At 52.4% G+C, this 19830-nt stretch overlaps 1 protein-coding gene across 1 annotated transcript; it reads right to left on the minus strand.

Annotated features, from left to right (window-relative positions):
* Positions 1-3943: 3943 nt before the first annotated feature.
* Positions 3944-19166, minus strand: LOC146356765 (uncharacterized). Its single transcript, XM_084830286.1, has 6 exons — positions 19076-19166; positions 18837-18898; positions 18494-18632; positions 17598-17705; positions 14973-16774; positions 3944-13286 (listed from the first exon to the last, which is right to left on the minus strand). The coding sequence occupies exons 1-5, from the start codon at positions 19164-19166 to the stop codon at positions 15366-15368; spliced, it is 1809 nt and encodes a 602-aa protein (XP_084686412.1). The 3' UTR covers positions 3944-13286; positions 14973-15365.
* Between the last annotated feature and the right edge of the window lie 664 nt (positions 19167-19830).

Genomic DNA, 19830 nt, shown 5'->3' on the forward strand with positions numbered 1-19830 from the left:
CGCATGAGAGAGAGAGATCTGGAGCTTTGTAGTTATTTGGATAGATTTGGGCCGGGGGGGCGTTCGTTGGACCCTTTCCGACCCAGCAGTTCTCCGTTGCTTTCTTCTAGATTATGTCTTTAAAAACCAAAACATTTAGTACCTCTTGGCTTGTTGTTTGGCTATCCCCTCCGCCTTCTGAATTATTCAACCATCTTATTTGTTTTCTCTGTTTGTCTTCCTAGATTCTTCATTTTTTTAAAAGCAAGACATATTGAAATAGTTGGTTTTTTCACTTGCCTGGCCTTGTTCTTTAGCTCCCCCCCCCCCCCATTCTCAAGTCAACTATCTCTTTGTAGTGTTCTGGCTGGATCCTTTAAAAAAATACACAAAATAATATATAGAAAAAGTATTTTCCTTTTCTTGTTCTTGGCTCTCCCCCGACCTGCCCTCTCAGTTCCTGTATTCCTTCCCTTCCCATTTTGGAACTCTATATCTTTTCCCCAGTAGTTCTGCATTTCCTTTTCTTTTGCTCTTGTGTGTCTCTGTGTGCATGCGTGTGTTGTGTTCAAGCACAGCACAACGTCCACATTTCAAAACAGTGGGCAAAGCACCACACACACAGTAATACCTATTATTCCAATAATATAATAGTACACTGTAGCAAAGCCAGCCAGCCCAACATGAGGCACCTTCGGGGTCTGGGCAGGGGCAGTGGTGGGTGAGGTGCCGTTGGGACTAGCAGCACCGGTAGGCAAGCTGGCTCTGCCCCAGTCTGGATAGGGCGTCCTGGTGTAGCAGGGCAGCTGAGTGCGGAGGCAAGTTGCAATGCCTGCCTGGCAGGGTTGCTGTGTTTGCTTCCTGCCTCGGCCAGACAAGAGACCACTGTTGTTCTTTGTTCGAGTCGAGGTGAAGCGGGGGAGCAGCACGACGCACCCCCCTCTTGTGGCGTGATAAGCACTGGGCTGGGAGAGCAGGATTAGGCTCCCCACGTCCCTTAGGGGATCCAGGTGGGTGTGGCACCAAGACCAGGCCAGCACAGTGGCTGCAAGTGTGCCGCATCGACGGTCGAGGGAAAGGGTTCACAGCAGTCTGCGCCGTGGTGGGTCTCTGGCCCTTCCACCCACCACCACTCACTGGGTGACTTTGAGCCAGTCACAGACTCTCGGCCCAAGCTACTGCACAGGGTTGTTGTGAGGATAAAATGGAGACGAGGAGGATAATGTAAGCCACCTTGGGTTCCTTGCAAGAGGAAAAAAGTTGGGATTTAAATGCAATAAAATAAATAAATAAAAGAAACCTACAGCAGAGAGTAGGGATAGTGACTTCTTCCATATCACGAAATTTGGTAGGTGGGATGCCCTTCACGGGGGCTGAGAGGTCCCCAAATTCCATGGGACCTCTGTGCACCCAGTGAAAAGTTATAGCTCTTTGCTTAGAGAGTTTTTGTTGAAAAAATCAGGTTTTACCTGCGCTTAGCACAAAAACTACTGGGCCAAAACTGTCTGAAATTTGGCAGGTGGAATCTCCTCCATGGCGGCCAAGAGGTCCCCAAATACATGTATTTATCATGAAGACAGAAAATGTTATGGCCGAAAACATCATATCAGAATTATTCGGATATCTGAATCTCACTTGGATCTGAATCTGAAGTGAAGCGGATGGGGTCCGAAGTGGTCTGAACTGAGGTGGCGGGTCCGTGCACAGCCCTAATTTGCACGGGGCTGTACCATGACACACAGCTGAGTTTGTCTCTGCTGACAAAGTCCTGATCCTGTGTATATCCTTCAGGGAGGCTCATAGAATCATAGAATAGTAGGGTTGGAAGGGGCCTACAAGGCCATCGAGCCCAACCCCCTGCTCAGTGCAGGAATCCAAGTCAGAGCATCCCTGACAGACGGCTGTCCAGCCTCGTCTTGAAGGCCTCGTCTTCATACTTTGGAAGACGGAAGCAAAATTCAAAGTCATCTGGATAGACTGGAGCACTGGGCAGAAAACAGCAGAATGACATTTAATAGGGAGAAATGCCAAGTTCTGCACCTAGGAAAAAGAAACCAGATGCACAGTTACAAGATGGGGGATACGTGGCTCAACCACACTACAAGCGAGAAGGATCTTGGAATTGTTGTCGATCACAAGCTGAATATGAGCCAACAATGTGATGTGGCTGCAAAAAAGGCCAATGCTCTTTTGGGCTGCATTAATAGAAGCATGGCTTCCAAATCCCGGGAAGTACTAGTTCCCCTCTACTCAGCACTGGTTAGGCCTCATCTGGAGTATTGTGTCCAGTTCTGGGCATCGCACTTTAAGAAGGATGCAGGCAAACTGGAGAGGGTTCAGAGGAGGGCAACAAAGATGATCAGAGGACTGGAAACAAAGCTCTAGGAGCAGAGACTGAAAGAACTGGGCATGTTTAGCCTTGAGAAGAGAAGACTGAGGGGAGGTATGATAGCGCTCTTCAAGTCCTTGAAAGGTTGTCACAGAGAAGAAGGCCAGGATCTCTTCTTGATCATCCCGGAGTGCAGGACACGGAATAATGGGCTCAAGTGACAGGAAGCCAGATTCCGGCTGAACATCAGGAAAAACTTCCTGACTGTTAGAGCAATCCGACAATGGAACCAATTACCTGGGGAAGTGGTGGGCTCTCCCACCCTGGAGGCCTTCAAGACGAGGCTGGACAGCCATTTGTCAGGGATGCTCTGACTTGGATCCTGCATTGAGCAGGGGGTTGGACTCGATGGCCTTGTAGGCCCCTTCCAGCCCTACTATTCTAGGACCAGGGTCCCCTTTGCTTGGTCTCGTTTCTAGAGTTGCAGCACCTTAATCTGACTGGGCACCGTCATGACGCCCAACGCAGCGAATTATATGGCCGTCATCATAGGACAGCAGGTGCTTTTTACTGAGCCATGCCCCCCCCCTCGTAGTAGCCCTTGACAGCAGTGGCCATCCCTACAGTCCTGGTAGCCAGTTCCACAGTCCGACTCTGCGCTGCCATGGGAAGGAGCCCTTCCTTCTGCCTCCCACCATCCAGCGTCATGGGATAACCCCGCTGGGTCCTGGGATCATGGGAGAGGGGCCTTTGCTCAGGGGCTGAGCGCCTGCATGGCACTCAGAGGCTTCATCCCCGGAAGCAGCTGGGGCTGGGCAAGACCCCCCCCCCAACCCTGAGAGCCCCTCCCAGTCCCCGGAGACCGTCCTGTGCTGGAAGGGCCGAGGCTTCAGTCGGGGACCAGAACGCTTCCTCCGTTCCTCTTCACAAGGGACCCATTTTGCCACTATTCCATTCCATGCTAAGTCCGGACCGGTCTCACCTGCTGCTCTTCAGCCATTTCTGTGCTGGCCTCACCTGGCTGCTTCCCTCAGCCCGTTTGCGCAGCCCGGTTCCCTCTGTTGCTCACCTGTGATGTGGCATCTTATTTAATCTGAGCCTGAGGCTGGAAACGCTTTTCCATACTGGTATCCACCCCTGAATCAAGCATGTGGTCGTAATACAAATGTGCCCCTGAGCATGTGCAGAGTGTATTTACTTCCCTCTGGAGTAGCCTGAACAAACTCATGCACAACTATGAGATGGGTGGAGGACTTTGGCTTTCCTAAGGAAGCCAAAACTGCTTGGCCCAGTCCTGGGGGCGGAGAAGGAGGTCAGGTGCTGCCTGCCTTGGCTCGCCTGCCCTTTCCACCCCCACCCCGGTCTGCAGGCTGGCTCTGTGCCCAGTTTTTTTTTATGCGAAAACAACTCCTTCCTGTTTCATCTTTGAACACTGAAAGTCCGCAGAGGAAGAAGCTTCTGCCTGCAGTTCAGGGCCTGATTGAGACTTGGAGGGGGACTGAAGGGGGGCCGCCAGTGAAGCGGGGGGCCTCTGCTGCAGCATCTTGAGCGCGGTTTTGCAGGAGGAGTTTGGGCTGATGATCCCAACCAGCCTCCGTCCCAGCAGTGGACTACAATGCAGGGCTGCCCGTAGGCCCCTCCATTCTGGAAGACTTATAATAACACTGGTCTGCACTGCAGGGTTGTCCTCCCCGACTCCCTCCCCCAACCTGCAGTGTAAGGAAAACAGCACTGGATAACACTGCAGGGTTGTTGGAAGTTGCTCCCTCAACCTAACCCCAATCTGCACGCAGGACACCCCACAATCTACTCCAGAGGGTCCCCAAACCTCTGCAGTGTCACGGATGAAGTTCTGTCATGTGTGTCGGGGGGAGCCACCAGTTGGATACTTCACCCCCCCCAGGTATCCCACATCATAAGGGGACGGTGTAAAAGCCAGAATGAAACAGGCCAGAATGGCCCCTTTATTTTAAAAAAACCATGCCAAAAATGGTGGGCTATGTTAGAGGCACTCGGGAAGAATATTTTTTTCCATTACAGGCAACAATCCATATTCAAGACAAATGGCCTGGAATGGCAATTTCCAAGTGAGCAAATCAACCAAACTCACCAGTCACACATAACTGCATGGCAGGGATGCAATAAGCCAGAAAATGTCCACAGAAACCACGTTCCAGTACCTGTTCTGGACAACAGTCCGTTTTCAAGAAAAACAGCCCAGAACAGCAACTTCCAAGTGACCCAGATCCACCAGATTCACCAGTCACATATTACTATATGGGGTTGATATAATCAGTTACAAAAGGTCCATAGAAACCACGTCTCAGTAGTGTTCCGGGATGTAGTCCACATTCCGCAAAATAGCCAGGAATTGCACCTTCCAAGTGAGCCAAATCAACCAAATTCATCAGTGCCACATGGCTAGATGGGGTTGATATAATAAGCCACACAACTTCCACAGAAACAATGTTCCAGTAGAGACTGATGCAGCAAGCCACAAAATGTCCACAGAAGCCACGTTCCAATATCCGCTCTGGGCAGTAGTCATCTTCCGCAAAATGGCCTGGAACGGCAACTTCCATGTCAGCCAAGTCAACCACATTTACCAGGCATATATAGCTACATGGGAGGGAGGCAATGAGCCATAAAATGTCCACGGTGACCATGTTTCTGTAGCCGTTCCAGGCAATAGACGACATTCCAGAAAAATATCCTGGAACGGCAACTCCCAAACAAGCCAAATCAACCAAATCCACCACTCAGACATGACTCCATGGGAGGAATGGAATAAGCCATTGAGCCTCAACAGAAACCTTTTTCTGGTATCTGAACAGAGGAATGGTCCATATTCTTAAGAACCACCAGGATCAATGAGTTCCAAGTGAACCAAGCAACCCAAATTCACCAGCTACACAGAACTGCATGGGGCTGATGCAAGAAGCCACAAACCCTCCACAGAAACCAGGGAATAAATGTTCTGGTACCAGATTATGGCAACCAGCTTGACTGATAACTGGCAAATAGAGGGAGAAAACGTGGAGGCAGTGACAGACTTTGTCTTTCTAGGCGCAAAGATTACTGCAGACGCTGACTGAAGCCCTGAAGTCAGAAGACGTTTACTTCTTGGGAGGAGAGCAATGACAAACCTTGATAAAACAGTGAAGAGCAGAGACATCACACTGACAACAAAGGTCCGCACAGTTCAAGCAATGGTCTTCCCCGTAGTCACCTATGGCTGCGAGAGCTGGACCATAAGGAAGGCTGAGTGAAGGAAGATAGATGCTTTTGAACTGTGGTGCTGGAGGAGAATTCTGAGAGTGCCTTGGACTGCGAGAAGATCCAACCAGTCCATACTCCAGGAAATAAAGCCAGACTGCTCACTTGAGGGAAGGATATGAAAGGCAAAACTGAAGTACTTTGGCCACATCATGAGAAGACAGGAGACCCTGGAGAAGATGCTGATGCTAGGGAAAGTGGAAGGCAAAAGGAAGAGGGGCCGACCAAGGGCAAGGTGGATGGATGATATTCTGGAGGTGACGGGCTCGACCTTGGGGGAGCTGGGGGTGGCGACGGCCGACAGGAAGCTCTGGGGTGGGCTGGTCCATGAAGTCACGAAGTCCCTATTAAATGCCATTCTGTTGTTTTCTGCCCAGCGCTCCAGTCTATCCAGATGACTTTGAATTTTGTTTCTGTCTTCCAAAGTATTAGCTATCCCTCCCAATTTTGTGTCATCTGCAAATTTGATCAGCATTCCCTGCACCTCCTCCTCCAAGTCATTAATAAAAATGTTGAAGAGCACTGGGCCCAGGACCGAGCCCTGCGGTACCCCACTCGTTACCTCTCCCCAGTTTGAGAAGGTCCCATTGAGAAGCACTCTTTGAGTCCCATTCTGTAGCCAACTGTGGATCCACCGGATCGTTGTTTCATCCAGCCCATTTTGAGCTAGTTTGCCCATCAGGATATCATGGGGCACTTTGTCGAAAGCTTTGCTGAAGTCGAGGCATATGATGTCTACAGCATTCCCACGGTCTACAAGGGAGGTGACTTGATCAAAAAATGAGATCAGATTTGTCTGGCAGGACTTGTTGTTGACAAATCCATGTTGGCTTCAAGTAATCACGGCAGTGCTGTCAAGGTGCTTCCAGATGGATTGCTTTATGATCTGCTCCAGAATTTTCCCAGGGATTGATGTCAGACTGACTGGTCTGTAGTTCCCAGGTTCCTCCTTTTTACCCTTTTTGAAGAGAGGGACAACGTTAGCCCTGCTCCAGTCATCTGGCACTTCCCCCGTCCTCCATGATTTCTCAAAGAGAATAGACAGCGGTTCTGAGAGTTCTTCTGCCAGTTCCTTTATGACTCTCGGATGCAGTTCATCTGGCCCTGGAGATTTGAACTCATTCAAAGTAATGAGGTGTTCCTTGACCATATGCCTATCGATCTCAAGCTGCAATCCTGCCCCTTCAGCCGGTACTTCGCCTTTGCCAGGGGGGTCATAGACCCTCTTTTGGGAGAAGACTGAGCCAAAGTAGGAATTGAGCACCTCTGCCTTTTCCTTGTCATCTGTTACCATTTTGCCATCCTTATTTAATAGCTGAACCACCATTTCTTTCCTCTGCCTTTTACTATGCACGTAGCTGAAGAAAACCTTTTTGTTGTTTTTAATATCCCTCGCTAACCTCAGCTCATTCTCAGCTTTAGCCTTCCTGACACCATCCCTGCAATTCTGTGCTATCTGCCTGTACTCTTCCTTTGTTACTTGGCCTTCTTTCCACTTCCTATATGTGTCCTTTTTTGTTTTCAGGTCATCCCTAAGCTTTTTGTGAAGCCACATTGGCTTCTTCTGTTGTCTTCCACCTTTTCTTCTTGTTGGAATTGCTTGTGATTGTGCCTTGAGAATTTCCTTTTTTAAAAGCTCCCACCCATCTTGGACTCCTTTTCTCACTAGCATAGCTTGCCATGGGACCTTACTGATCATTGTTCTGAGTTTATGAAAATCAGCTTTCCTAAAATCCAGGGTACGCGTTTGACTACACTCGGCTTTTGCTTCCCTTAGAACCAAGAACTCAAGTACAACATGGCCGCTTTCCCCCAGAGTTCCTGTAACTGCTACTTTCTCCACTAAGTCATCTCTGTTGGTTAGGATCAAGTCAAGGATAGCCGATCCTCTAGTTCCTTCCTCTACTTTCTGTAGGAGGAAGTTATCCGCCACACAAGTCAGGAATTTCCTGGAGGGGCCATGTTTTGCAGAATTTGTCGCCCAACAAATATCAACGAAATTGAAGTCCCCCATTGCTACATCATGCTTCCTTAAAACATTTGCTATTTGCTTTTCAAAAGTTTCATCCTCGTCTTCTCCTTGATTGGGTGGCCGGTAGTAGACTCCGACCACCAGGTTCCTTTTATTCTTGCTCCATTTATTTCAACCCAGATGCTCTCGATGGGGCTACCAAGCTCCTCCTCCTGTATTTCTGTGCAGAGATATGTATTTTTCACTTACAGTGCAACCCCACCTCCTTTTCTGTTCCTCCTGTTCTTTTTGAACAAGTTATATCCTTCAATTGCTGTATGCCAGTCATGAGAGTCATCCCACCAAGTCTCAGTTATACCTATCAGGTCATAATTTCCCTCTTGTATTAAGAGTTCAAGTTGGTTCTGTTTGTTTCCCATACTCTGGGCATTAGTATATAGACATCGAAGACCATGTGCTTCATAGTCTGGCTTTCTTCCTACATGTGTCTGAAGACTATTATTGGGTGCTATCAGAGCTGTTCTCTCCATTGCAGTGCATGCGCCTATGTCCATTGTTACCCCCAACATTACATCTCCCTTCCCCGTAGGATTCAGTTTAAAGCCCTCCTGATGACGTTCTTCATGCTGTGGCCAAACACATTCTTCCCATCCTTTGTGAGGTGCAACCCGTCCCTAGCCAACAGCCCCTCTTCCAGGAAGTATAGCCCGTGGTCCCAGAATCCAAATCTCTCTCGTCGGCACCACCTTCGTAGCCAGTCATTCACCCGGAGTATTTTTTGTTCCCTTTCTATCCCTCTTCTAACTACTGGAAGGATGGATGAGAAAACTATCTGGGCCCCAAAGTTCTTGAGTTTCCTTCCCAAAGCTTCAAAGTCTGACGTGATTTCTTCGTAGCTCCGCCTGGCGGTATCTTTTGTTCCCACGTGGATGAGAAGAAAGGGATACCTGTCAGTGGGCTTTATGAGTGCAGGCAGCCTTTCAGTCACGTCTCTAATCTGTCCTCCCGGGAGACAACATACCTGGTGAGTCCATGGGTCTTCGCGACATACTTGGGTCTCGATCCCACGCAGCAAGGAGTCTCCCACTACTACCACTCCTCTCTTCTTCTTCTTGTAGGCCTGGGTTTCATCGCCTCTGTTTGACTGACCTTCAGCCTCTTGCTCACTCTCATGCAGGTTCCCCTGTGATTCTTCCTCTGCAGGCTGTCCTCCAGTCTCATCCGCAAGTACCTGGAATCGGTTCCACAGCTCCACTGCTTCCACTGGTGCAGAGTGGCATCTAGTTCTTCTTCTCCTGTCACCGTTTTCCAAGGAGTCTCCTCTACTCCATTTTTCTTCTCCTCAGCATTTCCCACTTCTGCCTCATCTTGCTGTTGCTCTTCAAGCTTCTGGTCTTCCCTTTGCTGCTGTAGTTCCCCCATTCTATCCAAGAACTCTTCGTGTTCTCTTATTCCCCGGAGGGTCGACAGTCGCCGCTCCAGTCCACTTACTTTTTCCTCCAGCAGCGTGATCAACTTGCACTTGTTGCAGGTGTGGGCCATGTTGTTCTCAGGCAAGAAAGCGAACATTGCACACACCTTGCAGGTCACCACCACTGGAGAGTCTTGTCCTTCCATAGCCTCTTTTCCCTTTTTGTGTCTAGCTTTGTGATTGTTCTAGACTAGCCTGTGCCTGCTCCTCTGCTCAGTAGAGGTTAAAAGCAGAGTCCCACTGGTGTGGAAGTGTGTGTTACAAGACAAACAAATGAAAAAAAGTTAGTAAAAAAAAAATAAAATAAAAAAAAATAAAAAAATGTTAGGGGCCTCCCCCTTGACCTCCCCTGCCGAACTCCCCTGGCCAACTCCTGTTTGCTCCCCCTGTCTGCTCGCTCTGGTCGCTCGCTCTCTGGGAGCTTGCCTGCTTCTGTAGTCCCTGGACCAGCTGGAGCAGCTTGCTCTGCTCTGCTCAGCTGGGAGGCGGGAAACTCAGGCACAGCCCTCCAATTCAGTTGGAGCTCTCAGAAGCACCTGGTGCTTCTGAGAGCTGGAGCAGTTATATGAGTGTTAGAAACTTTCTCTATAATTACAAGGAAAGAGAAAGCAACAAAAATAGAAGCTTAATGAAAAGAGTTGTGATTGCCAAAGGTGGTATTATGAATTTGGCTAATAGGATCATGGCTGGAGCTTCTCGCCTTGTTATTGTTAGAAAAAGGGGAAGTCTAGTGAGACAGTCACATAAGCATAATCAGAAATAAACATGTTGACACAGTCGCGCTCTAATGAGTCAGCTAACGGCTCAGTCAGTTGACATGTCTTGCGGCTAACAGAAAATTGTAAAGGGGGGGGGGGTATAAAAGATTTGTGCACGCTTAGCTCAGGGTCCAGACTGCTCTGCACCCGTTTTGCAAAACGAGTAATAAAATAGTGTTGGATCCACTGCTGCCTGCCTGGCATCCTTTCTTTCAACCAGAAGCAAGAACTTTTTATCTAACATTATTACTCCTCCTTCCAACTTTCTCCTGTTTACTGCTTCCAGCTTAAAGCTAAACTAAAACATGTTAATTCTTCTGCTACTTCCTCCTGCACCTTTGTTGTTGTTCAGTCGTTCAGTCGTGTCCGACTCTTCGTGACCCCATGGACCAGAGCACGCCAGGCCTTCCTGTCCTCCGCTCTCTCCCAGAGCGTGCTCAAGTCCATATTCATTGCATTGGTGATGCTATCTAGCCATCTCATCCTCTGCCGTCCCCTTCTCCTTTTGCCTTCAGTCTTTCCCAGCATCAGGGTCTTTTCCAGAGAGTTTTCTCTTCGCATTAGGTGGCCAAAATATTGGAGCTTCAGCTTCATTATCTGTCCTTCCAATGAGCACTCAGGGTTGATTTCCTTTAGGATGGACTGATTTGACCTCCTTGCAGTCCAGGGCACTCGTAAGAGTCTTCTCCAGCACCACAGTTCGAAAGCATCAATTCTTCAGCGCTCAGCCTTCCTTATAGTCCAGCTCTCACAGCCATACGTTGCTACTGGGAAAACCATAGCTTTGATTATGTGGACCTTTGTCGGCAAGGTGATGTCTCTGCTTCTTACTATGCTGTCCAGGTTTGCCATCGCTTTCCTCCCAAGGAGCAAGCGTCTTTTCATTTCATGGCTACAGTCACCGTCTGCGGTGATCTTGGAGCCCAAGAAAATAAAATCTGTCCCTGCTTCCATTTCTTCCCCTTCCATATGCCAAGAAGTGATGGGGCCAGATGCCATGATCTTCGTTTTTTTAATGTTGAGTTTCAAACCAGTCCTGCACCTTACCTGAATGTAAACACTATGCTAAAGCATTACTGAGTTCCCCTCGGCCTGTGAAGAATAGAGTGTAGAAGTCAGAGTGCAAGGAAAAACCCAAGACTTGGAAATAATTCTAAGTCCCCTCTTCAGAAATAACTCCCAAGTCTCAAGCTCAGAAATAAATCTAATTCTACTTTCAGAAAATATTCTAAGTTCCTAAGTCGAAGAGTCTACGGAGGTCCACAGTGACCCAAATCCTCGGGCTTGGTGGCGAGCCAGAAAGAGCGCAGTGAAGCAGCAGTGGGATAGCAGCGGGAATGGGCTCTCCCTGCCTGTGCCGTTATGCCCTCGCTCCGGTCAGATGTGGGGCCCTGAGGGGTGAGGAGAGAACCATCTCCCCATCAAAACAGGGTGTGTGTGGTTGAACCACCTGCTCACCAATCAGAGGTCTGGGGCCTCCTCTATCTCCCACAATCTCACGTGTTTGGGGAACATCTCTGGCACCACTACGAACGGGTTACTTTGAAATGTCCCTGAATGTGGCCCACAGCCTGCCACCTGGGCATGTTACCTCGACTGACACATTTCTCCCTGGTGCATCTTCTTTGGAGTCACGGTCATCTGTGGCCGTCTTTGGCCATCTCCTCCTGAACACCTCCCCCCGGTTGTCACTCGTGCTCAGGGCTACAGCTTCCCTGCCCAACCAGCGTCGAGAAGGACACTCTCTTATCAGCACCTCGAGGTGTCAGAACAGCCCTTTCCTCCTCTCGGTGGCCTCTGAGCAGGCTCGGTCCCTCCGTTCATCTCCCTCACGCACTCTGCCGGCACTTCGTGGCCTCGAACAAGCCCTGGAAAGCTGCTTGTGCAGACAGCTGCGTTTCTCTTCCATTCTTCCAAGACAGTCCTGCAGAATCTCAGTTAGAGTCTCAGGCAGTGAAATTACATCAATCGGAACAGAGTAAAAACCTCAAGCTCTTCTCACCCGGCAGCCAAGAGTCTGGAATAGAAGGCTGATTCGTAAATACGAGTCTGGGGTCTTTTAAGGGCTCTTCTTGTAGGTCTCCCCCAAACCCTCATCAGGTCATCCAACCATTCCAGGTCAAACTGGGCATCTTCACTCTTTGTTAGCCACGCTCTTTAACCCTTTCAGCACCAGAGTAACATGCTGTACTCTTAAACTTGCTTTATTGAATGCAAGAGACTGAGGAGAGGGCAGCAGTGTGGGCTGGACCCCCGTGTGTAGCACATGGAACGGATCCCCCTTTCGAAAGCTGGAGGCTGAGAGGCCAGACCTGCCCCGATCCTCCTGCTCACGTGAGGCTCCCCTCCTCCCCCTTCCACAGAGCCAGGGCGGTCTGACTCTGCCAAGAGCAAAGTGTGGACGGGGGCCGTGGGGGCTGTGCTGGGCGTGGTCTTTGTGGCCGTGGGACTCTCCCTCTGCCTGAAGAGCAAGACAGGTAATCGAGTGTGTGTGTGTGTGAGAGAGAGAGAGAGAAACAGAGACAGAGAGAAAAGGGTGGCAGCAGCGGAGCATTGTGGGGGATGATGGCATTTTGGATGGGGGTCACCTGCCCTCCTCCCTGCCCCCTCCTCCCCAGCAGAAGCTGCCCAGGAACCTCCCAGGTTCTGCTCCCCCAGGATCCCCTGGGTAATTCCCTTCTAAAAGGCCCATGGGGCCTGATCCAAGGAGAGGGAGCACCCTCCTCCAAGCACAGTGGCTTAGAGACTGAGCCTTGAATCAGGAGGCCCCCAGTTCTAATCTCTCCTCTGCCACGAACTCACAGGTGGCCTTGGGCAAGCCGCTCCCTCTCGGCCTCCATCCCCCCCACCTGCAACATGGGGGATAACAACACTGGCTTACCTCACAGGGTCGTTGTTGTAGTTAGGATGACAGCTGGGCAATGCATGTGAAGCGCTTCGAATAATTCAAAGCACTTGGAAATGGGAAGTGTTCTTGCTGCCTGTTCTGACTGGCAGCGGCACTCCAGGGCTCTGGGCAGAGAGGGAGGGGTCTCCCCCATCACTTGCTCGTACCGGGCACCCTTCCTTCCCTGGAGATGCCGGGAAGGACCTGGGCAGAGGGACCCTCTGCATGCCAAGCAAGGGCTTGAACACCGCAGCCCCTCCCCTCCCCACAATGCGTATGCTGGGAGTCGCACAGATCCTGCACCAGCGCTCAGGGGAGCTTGTGACCCCAGGAAGGGGGTCCTTGTGCTTCAGCGCCATCCCATCCGCCAGGACAACGGAGGCCTCTGAGGAGGGTTTGCTTGGAAAGATCCCCCTCAAGCAGAGGTCAGTTCAGCTGTAGGGTCAGGAAGGCCGGCTGTGTCTTGCCACAATACCGAATTTTGGCTGAGCAAAGAGGCAGGTGTGTTCTGTGCTTTGGCAGGCAGTTCATGGTGTAGGGAAGGAGGGTCTCACTTTCATCCTTCCATAAACAGCACCCCCCCTCCATGGATGTTGGGCAGGATCGCTAATACCCTGGAAGACAGAAACAGAATTCAAAGTGACCTTGATAGGCTGGGGCGCTGGGCAGAAAACAACAGAATGACATTTAATAGGGAGAAATGCCAAGTTCTGCACCTAGCTGCTGGGTCGGAAAGGCAGGCTGTGTCTTGCCACAATACCGAATTTTGGCTGGGCAGAGAAAAGAGGCAGGAGGGGTTTGTGCCTTGAGGGGCAGGTCATGGTGGAGGGAAGGAGGGTCTTGCTTTCATCCTCCCATAAGCAGCAGCACCCCCACCTATGGATGTAACTGTGTCTCCGTCTCTCTCTCCTTTTAGCAACACCCATCCAACCACCTGCAGGTAAGGTCTCTCCGCACCTCCTCCCCCAATTCCTTGTGTTTATTTTCATCCTGCCATTTCAAAAGCATTTGTCCAGGGTAGTTTCCAAGAGTTTCAAAAAGCCCCCACAAAGCCGGTGTCCAGAGTGCAGCTCCTCTGTGGCATCCAGAAGCAGCCGCCCTGCTACTCTCTTGCAGCCGAGACAACCAGGAGTCCTGCGCTGCTCTGAAGACCTGCAGATTTCTTGTGGCAGGACCTTTTTTGGGCAGAGCCCACTTCCTCAGATGCCAGAAGGGCTGTCCTCAGTTTGTGTGCTTATTTGTTTATTTATTCTAAATATAATAAAATCTCTGAGTGGGATACATATAACAGTATTAAAATCACAGCTTAAAATACATCTTAAAAACAATTGCAACTCCAACAATACGAACAGTACAAAAACAGAAAATGGAGCAGCATCATGAATAATTCTTATTATTACAAGCCAGATTAATTGCAAGCCTGTTGACAGATGTAGATGGATTCAGAAGGGGGAAATCCACTCAGAGGGGCCCAAAGACATCAAAATGCAAGGGGTGCTTTCAATATAAGCACAGTGACAATTCACAGATTGAGATAATTTAGACTTCCTAGTTTTGCTATGCTAATTTAATACTTCCAAAAGAGGAGGTACATCCTTCGTCCCAATTAAGCCCTAAATGAATAGAATCAAACTTGTGGATCATTCTAAGATAGCCACTTCATTCTGGAGCCTGTCAAAATATGGTCTGTCAAAAATGTTGACCTTTGGGTCAGCAGCAGAGCATCCAAGGAGGCTGACGGGGTGGGGTCTCCCTCACTGGGCTGCGGCCCCCTGCCCTGCATAGTGTGCCATTCTGGAAGATCTGTCAGTCATTCTGAGTGGGTTGGTGGTGGCATGTGAGGGCTGCAGTGGGAAGGGTGTGGATGGGAGAGCCCCTGGGCAAGTCAACATTCCAGACTGTTTTCTCATCTCACACATCATCCAAACATACGTTTTCCTATTTATTTATGTGCGTTACTGTACATTTTCATTTTCTCCCAGCACTCATCAGTTAATCCATCCAGCTCCAAGTCCCAACATGGAAAACAACTCTTTCGAAAGCTACTGGAGTGCTTTCCTTTACTTCTGGGAAGATGCAAAACTGGAGGGTGTGAAAAAAAGAACCTGCAGCCTGGCCCTCCTCCTGCTACCATCTCCCAGCACTGGCTGCCTTCTCCTGTGTCTCTTCATTGGTTTCAGGGGTTTTCTTGGGGCGGGGGGTATGCAAGGAGGATTCATCCTGCCAGGTGCTGAGAAGATCCTTCTCCTTCCCTGGATTTCTGATCAGGAGCAGAGAATGGGTCAGAGTCTCTTCCTCACCTGGCAGGACCATGCAGACGACCCCCTTCCCAAACAGGGGGAGACTCACTCCGGGGTCAGCTCTCTGCATTCATCCGGAGCTGCTGCATCGCATCTGTCTGCGTTCACCTGTGTTGCATCTGCATCGCCAGTGTTCTGAACAGCATCCCTGAGACACGCCAGCGGATTCCAGTCTAAGTTGATCGACCGCTAGTTACAAGTGATGCTGCCTGTTGCTGGAGTTGCAGGAAATCACAAGGTTTAGGGAAAGGCATTAAAAAAAACCCACCCCCTTTTCTTTTAGGGGAGGGGCCCTTGCTCAGCACGCGGAAGGTCCCAGGTTGAGCCTCCCGCAGGTCTCCAGGCGGGGCTGGGCGCGGGGCTGGCAGCCTGGGGCACTTCAGCTGTTTTTGACTATGATTCCCACAATCCCGGAGCATTGGCCATGCTGGCTGGGGCTGATGGGATTGTAGTCCAACACATCTGGAGGGCGGCGCATTGCCTCCCCCGGTGCAGACAGTGCGGTGCGAGGTGGACCAGGGGCCTGGCTCTGCGCGCGGCCGCGTGCTGTGTACTGTCGCAGCCTGCCGACCTCCCAACGTGTTGGGCTTGAACTTCCGTCACGCACGACCGCGCGGCTATTGGGGATGGTGGGACTTGTGGTCCATCCCGTCTTGCGGGCCCCGGCTTGCGGAAGGGCGTATGTTTGTTCCCCAAACTGAGATCTTTGCCCCCTTCTCGCTCTGGAAGAGCTCCCCGTTTCCATACGAGCGGCGAGCGTGCCAGTAAAACACGGCGCCCTCCCGGGTGGGGAGCTGCGCGGCGGCCGCGGAGCAACACAGGCGCGGCCTGCGGGGAGAGGCGGGGAGTTCCGCGGGGTTCGGCGCCGGGGCGGGGCTCCGGAGCGGGAGGTCTCCTCCGCGGAGGCGGCGGGTGCGTCGGGAGCGACACGCGTGTCCCGCAGAGCTGCGCGTCGGAGGGGCGGCGCGCAGGCCCAGGCGGATGCGAGCGCCAGGCTCCCGGCCTCGACGGGAGCGACGGTCCCGCGGCGAGCCGGCATCCCGCTCCAGCCCGGGAGACCCCCGCGGCGCCCTGAGCTGCGCCAAGGGGCTCCCGCTCCCGCCTAGCGCTCGCCCCCCCCCGTTCGCCGCCAGCGTGCGCAGCGCAGCCCCGCCCCGCCCCGCCCGCCTCGCGCTCCTCGCCCGGCACCCGCTGCCGCTCGGGCCCCCCGGCAGCCGCGGCGCGCCGGAGCGCGAGGGGCGGGCCTGCGCTTTCGCGCGCTTGGGAGACCGGGCGGGCTGCGATCCGGGGGGGTGGCGGAGGCAAGCGCCCGGAACGGGGCCGCGCCTGGGGCGGGGCGGGGCGCCGGGGACGCTCCCCGCCGGAGGGGCGAGCGCCCTGGAGGGCTGCCGCGCAGGGGCGCCGGGGCGCGTGGCGGGAGCGGGCGGGAGGGCTGAGGGGCGGCGTGTTCCGCGGGGGTCGAGCATCCGGGAGCGCTGGCCCAAAGCACCCGCGGGCAGCCCAGCGCCTCCGACCGCCTGGCGCCCCGCCTGCACGGGTCTGGGACAGCTCGCCGGCGCGCCCGGGAGCTGCCGGGCCTCCGTCTCGCCCGTCCGTCGTTTCCCCCTTTGCTGGACGACGCGGTCGGCTCTCCCCGCCTCTCTTCTCGTCCGCGGGCTTGGGCGTCTCCCGGAATACGCGCCTTGCCAGCCTCCTCCGGGCTCGCCTGCTCTGCTGCCAGCCCCCGTCCCCTCCCCCGCCAGTCCCCGCACCCCCCTCCCTCCGCTGCCTCCCGCCCTCCGGACTTCTTCCCCCCTTCTCCGCTGGTCAGTTATGCCAAAGCGTCGCTTCCCGTGGGTCCGCCTTTAACAACTGGAACTGGCGTTCTGTGCAAAGGAACAGCCGTCCTTCCGCATGCCTCTTGCCACGACCTGGTCTCTTGAATGTGGGCTTTGAACTCTTTTCGGTAGATTGCTCCTGGCTTAAACAGCGGCGTCCTCAACCTCTGAATCCCCCAAACCCCTCGAGGTGCTAAGCTTCGTGGCGCTCGGTGCTCGATGTTGAAAGATGCATTCAGGGGTCAAGGGTGCATGTCTGAAAGTGCACGCTCAGACATAGCCTGACGGGGACACTTGCTAAGAGTGTGCTTACTTTAGAGTAATGTGAAGCAGGCTTCTAAAAAAAAGTTCACCAGCTAGCAGTGTGAGTGCCAAAGTGGAAGAGGGGGACGCGGGGATGCTTGGCTAAACGAGAAGCCCACCAGGCGAGGGCTGAAGCCCACTCTCCAACCAGCTCGAGGAGGGGGAGGCCAGAGCGGTAGCAGGATTTCTGCAGTCTCATGTTCACGGCCGTGTGGGCTCCAGCTGGACCCCCAGGAACGCCGACCAGTCATGGGAGTCCTCCCTGGCACAGGATCTACAGATCACAGCTGGGGTTACTCAGAGCAGGGCAGCTTGCTGCAGAGCAGGAAATCTCTCATAACGGCATCACCTAACCCCTGCCGCCCAGCTCAGGAATGGACCGTGGCCTCCAATACCAGTATGAAGGACCCCTTGCACAAGATGGGTTGCACCTCGCGGGGACTGGGGAGAACGGTCTTGGCAGGAGCCTCACAAACCTGAACAAGGGGCCTTTAAACTAACTCACAAGTGGGGTGGAAAAGCCCGGAGCGCAGGACTATTGGGCCACATTCTATGGAGAAGAACATGCAGGACTGCGAGGAGACAAGGCACGGGAGGTGGATCCCACTAAGGCCTATGCACAAAAGCAGGGAGGACCCCTTGCACACGATGGGCTGCACCTCACAGTGACTGACTGGGGAGAACGGTCTTGGCAGGAGCCTCACGAAACTGATAGAGAAGACTGAGGGGAGATATGATGGCGCTCTTCAAGTACGTGAAAGGTTGTCACAGAGAGGAAGGCCAGGATCTCCATCATCCCAGAGTGCAGGACACGGAATAATGGGCTCAAGTGACAGGAAGCCAGATTCCGGCTGAACAGCAGGAAAAACGTCCTGACTGTAAGAGCAATACGACAATGGAACCAATGACCTGGGGAGGTGGTGGGCTCTCCCACACTGGAGGCCTTCAAGACGAGGCTGGACACCCATCTGTCAGGGATGCTCCGACTTGGATTCCTGCATTGAGCAGGGGGTTGGACTCGATGGCCTTGTCGGCCCCTTCCAGCCCTACTATTCTATGATTCTGTGAGGGGCCTTTAAACAGGTGGGGTGGAAAAGCCCAGAGTTCAGGACTACTAGGCCACGTTCTATGGAGAAGAACATGCAGGACTGAGAGGAGACAAGGCACAGGAGGTGGATCCTACTAATGCCTGTGTAGGAAAGCAGGGAAGATGGGAAGCAACCAGGATGAACGTACTATCCTAATGCAAGACGGTGTGATCTGAGAGGCATCACTGAGACTCGGTCAGATGAGACTCGTGGTTGGAATGCAGCCATTGAAGGGAAGACCTTGTTCAAATGGAACAGACCCAGCAGGAAGGGCGGGGGAGGGAGAAGCATTATATGCCAGGAATATATCCACCTGGGAGGAAACCCATGATGCTGAGCATGGAAGCCCGGCTAGAAGCCTTCGGGTCAAGAGGGGAGGGAGGAAGAAGAGGGATCTTGGTGTGGGAGTTTGCCAGGCAGCCAGCCAGCCAGAAGACACGGACGGTGCTTTCCTGGCACAGGGGACGACACTTTCACAGAGGCAAGCAGGCGCAGTCATGGGGGAATTCAGCTGCTCTGACATCTGCTGGGAGTCTCACCCTGCAAAGAATGGTGGATCTAATATGTTTTTGACTTGTCCTGCTGACAAATTCATCTCTCAAAAGGTGGAAGGAGGAATAAAGGAACCTTCTTTCCTGGTCTTAATCCTGACCAACAGGGAAGAAATGGTAGATGAAGTGGTAGTGGCAGGAACCTTCAGGGAAAGTGACCGTCTCATCTTGTGAATCGTGACAAAGAGGACAGTGAAAACCGAGCTCAGGAAAAGAAGATACCATAGTAGCTGTCTCCAAAGACACAGGGATCTGTGTAGCCAGCTGGCTGACGCTGTCAGTGATGTTACAATTGCAAACTAAGACTGCTTTCCTGTTTGAGATCCCAGCAGAAAAAAACTGACCTGAGTAATTTGTTGCCCCTGACAAGGCAAAGATTTGGCTGCCGTTTACCCCATCGTGGCTTGGCTCCCTCTGCGGAGGTCTGAGCTCCATCCGCGGGAAGAGAAAGGAGGTGGAGGGCCGTGGATGTACCAGCGGGTGGGAGAAGGGAGGGTGTGGATCCTCTGGACCCCAATGCCCCTCAGCAACCTTCCCCGCCCCCCACAGGGTGAGTGAGGTAGACAGGCTCAGAGGCCCATCTAAGGAAAGCTAAGTGGGAGGCCGGAGGGGCTACGAGAGCCTCTGCCCTGCCAGGCTCTTGCCCTCCGACATCGGAGCGCTCCGTCCTTCAGGCTGTGTTACTTTGGCAGGGTGAAGTTGCCCATGGATGAGGGGTTTGGAATATAAATCCGCAGTCCTCTTAAATATGTGTCCGGGGTCTTTGGGGGGGCTTCTTGTAGGACTCCCCAAAGCCCACAGTCAAGACTATGCAACCATTCCAGATCGAATGAGCCACGTATGCTTTGAAGCAGCCAACATTCCTCTGCTTGATATTCTGATTATCCAGATATTTTAATATCTGATAAGCATGAATATCACATCCAATTTAAACCAGATTAACCCCGGAATTGCAACTATTGACTAGGGCTGGATCTACACTTACTGCCTTTTTTCACTTCCAATGAGGTTTCACCGCCTGCCTTTCACACTACGCAGCACCCGCCTTGAATGGGAACCGGAATTTCCCGCTTCCGTGCTCCCGCTTTCAATACCCTAA

The sequence above is a fragment of the Heloderma suspectum genome, chromosome 2, assembly GCF_057233095.1.
Source record: "Heloderma suspectum isolate Gila_16-S chromosome 2, 16-S_ref, whole genome shotgun sequence".
Taxonomy (NCBI): Eukaryota; Metazoa; Chordata; class Lepidosauria; order Squamata; family Helodermatidae; genus Heloderma; species Heloderma suspectum.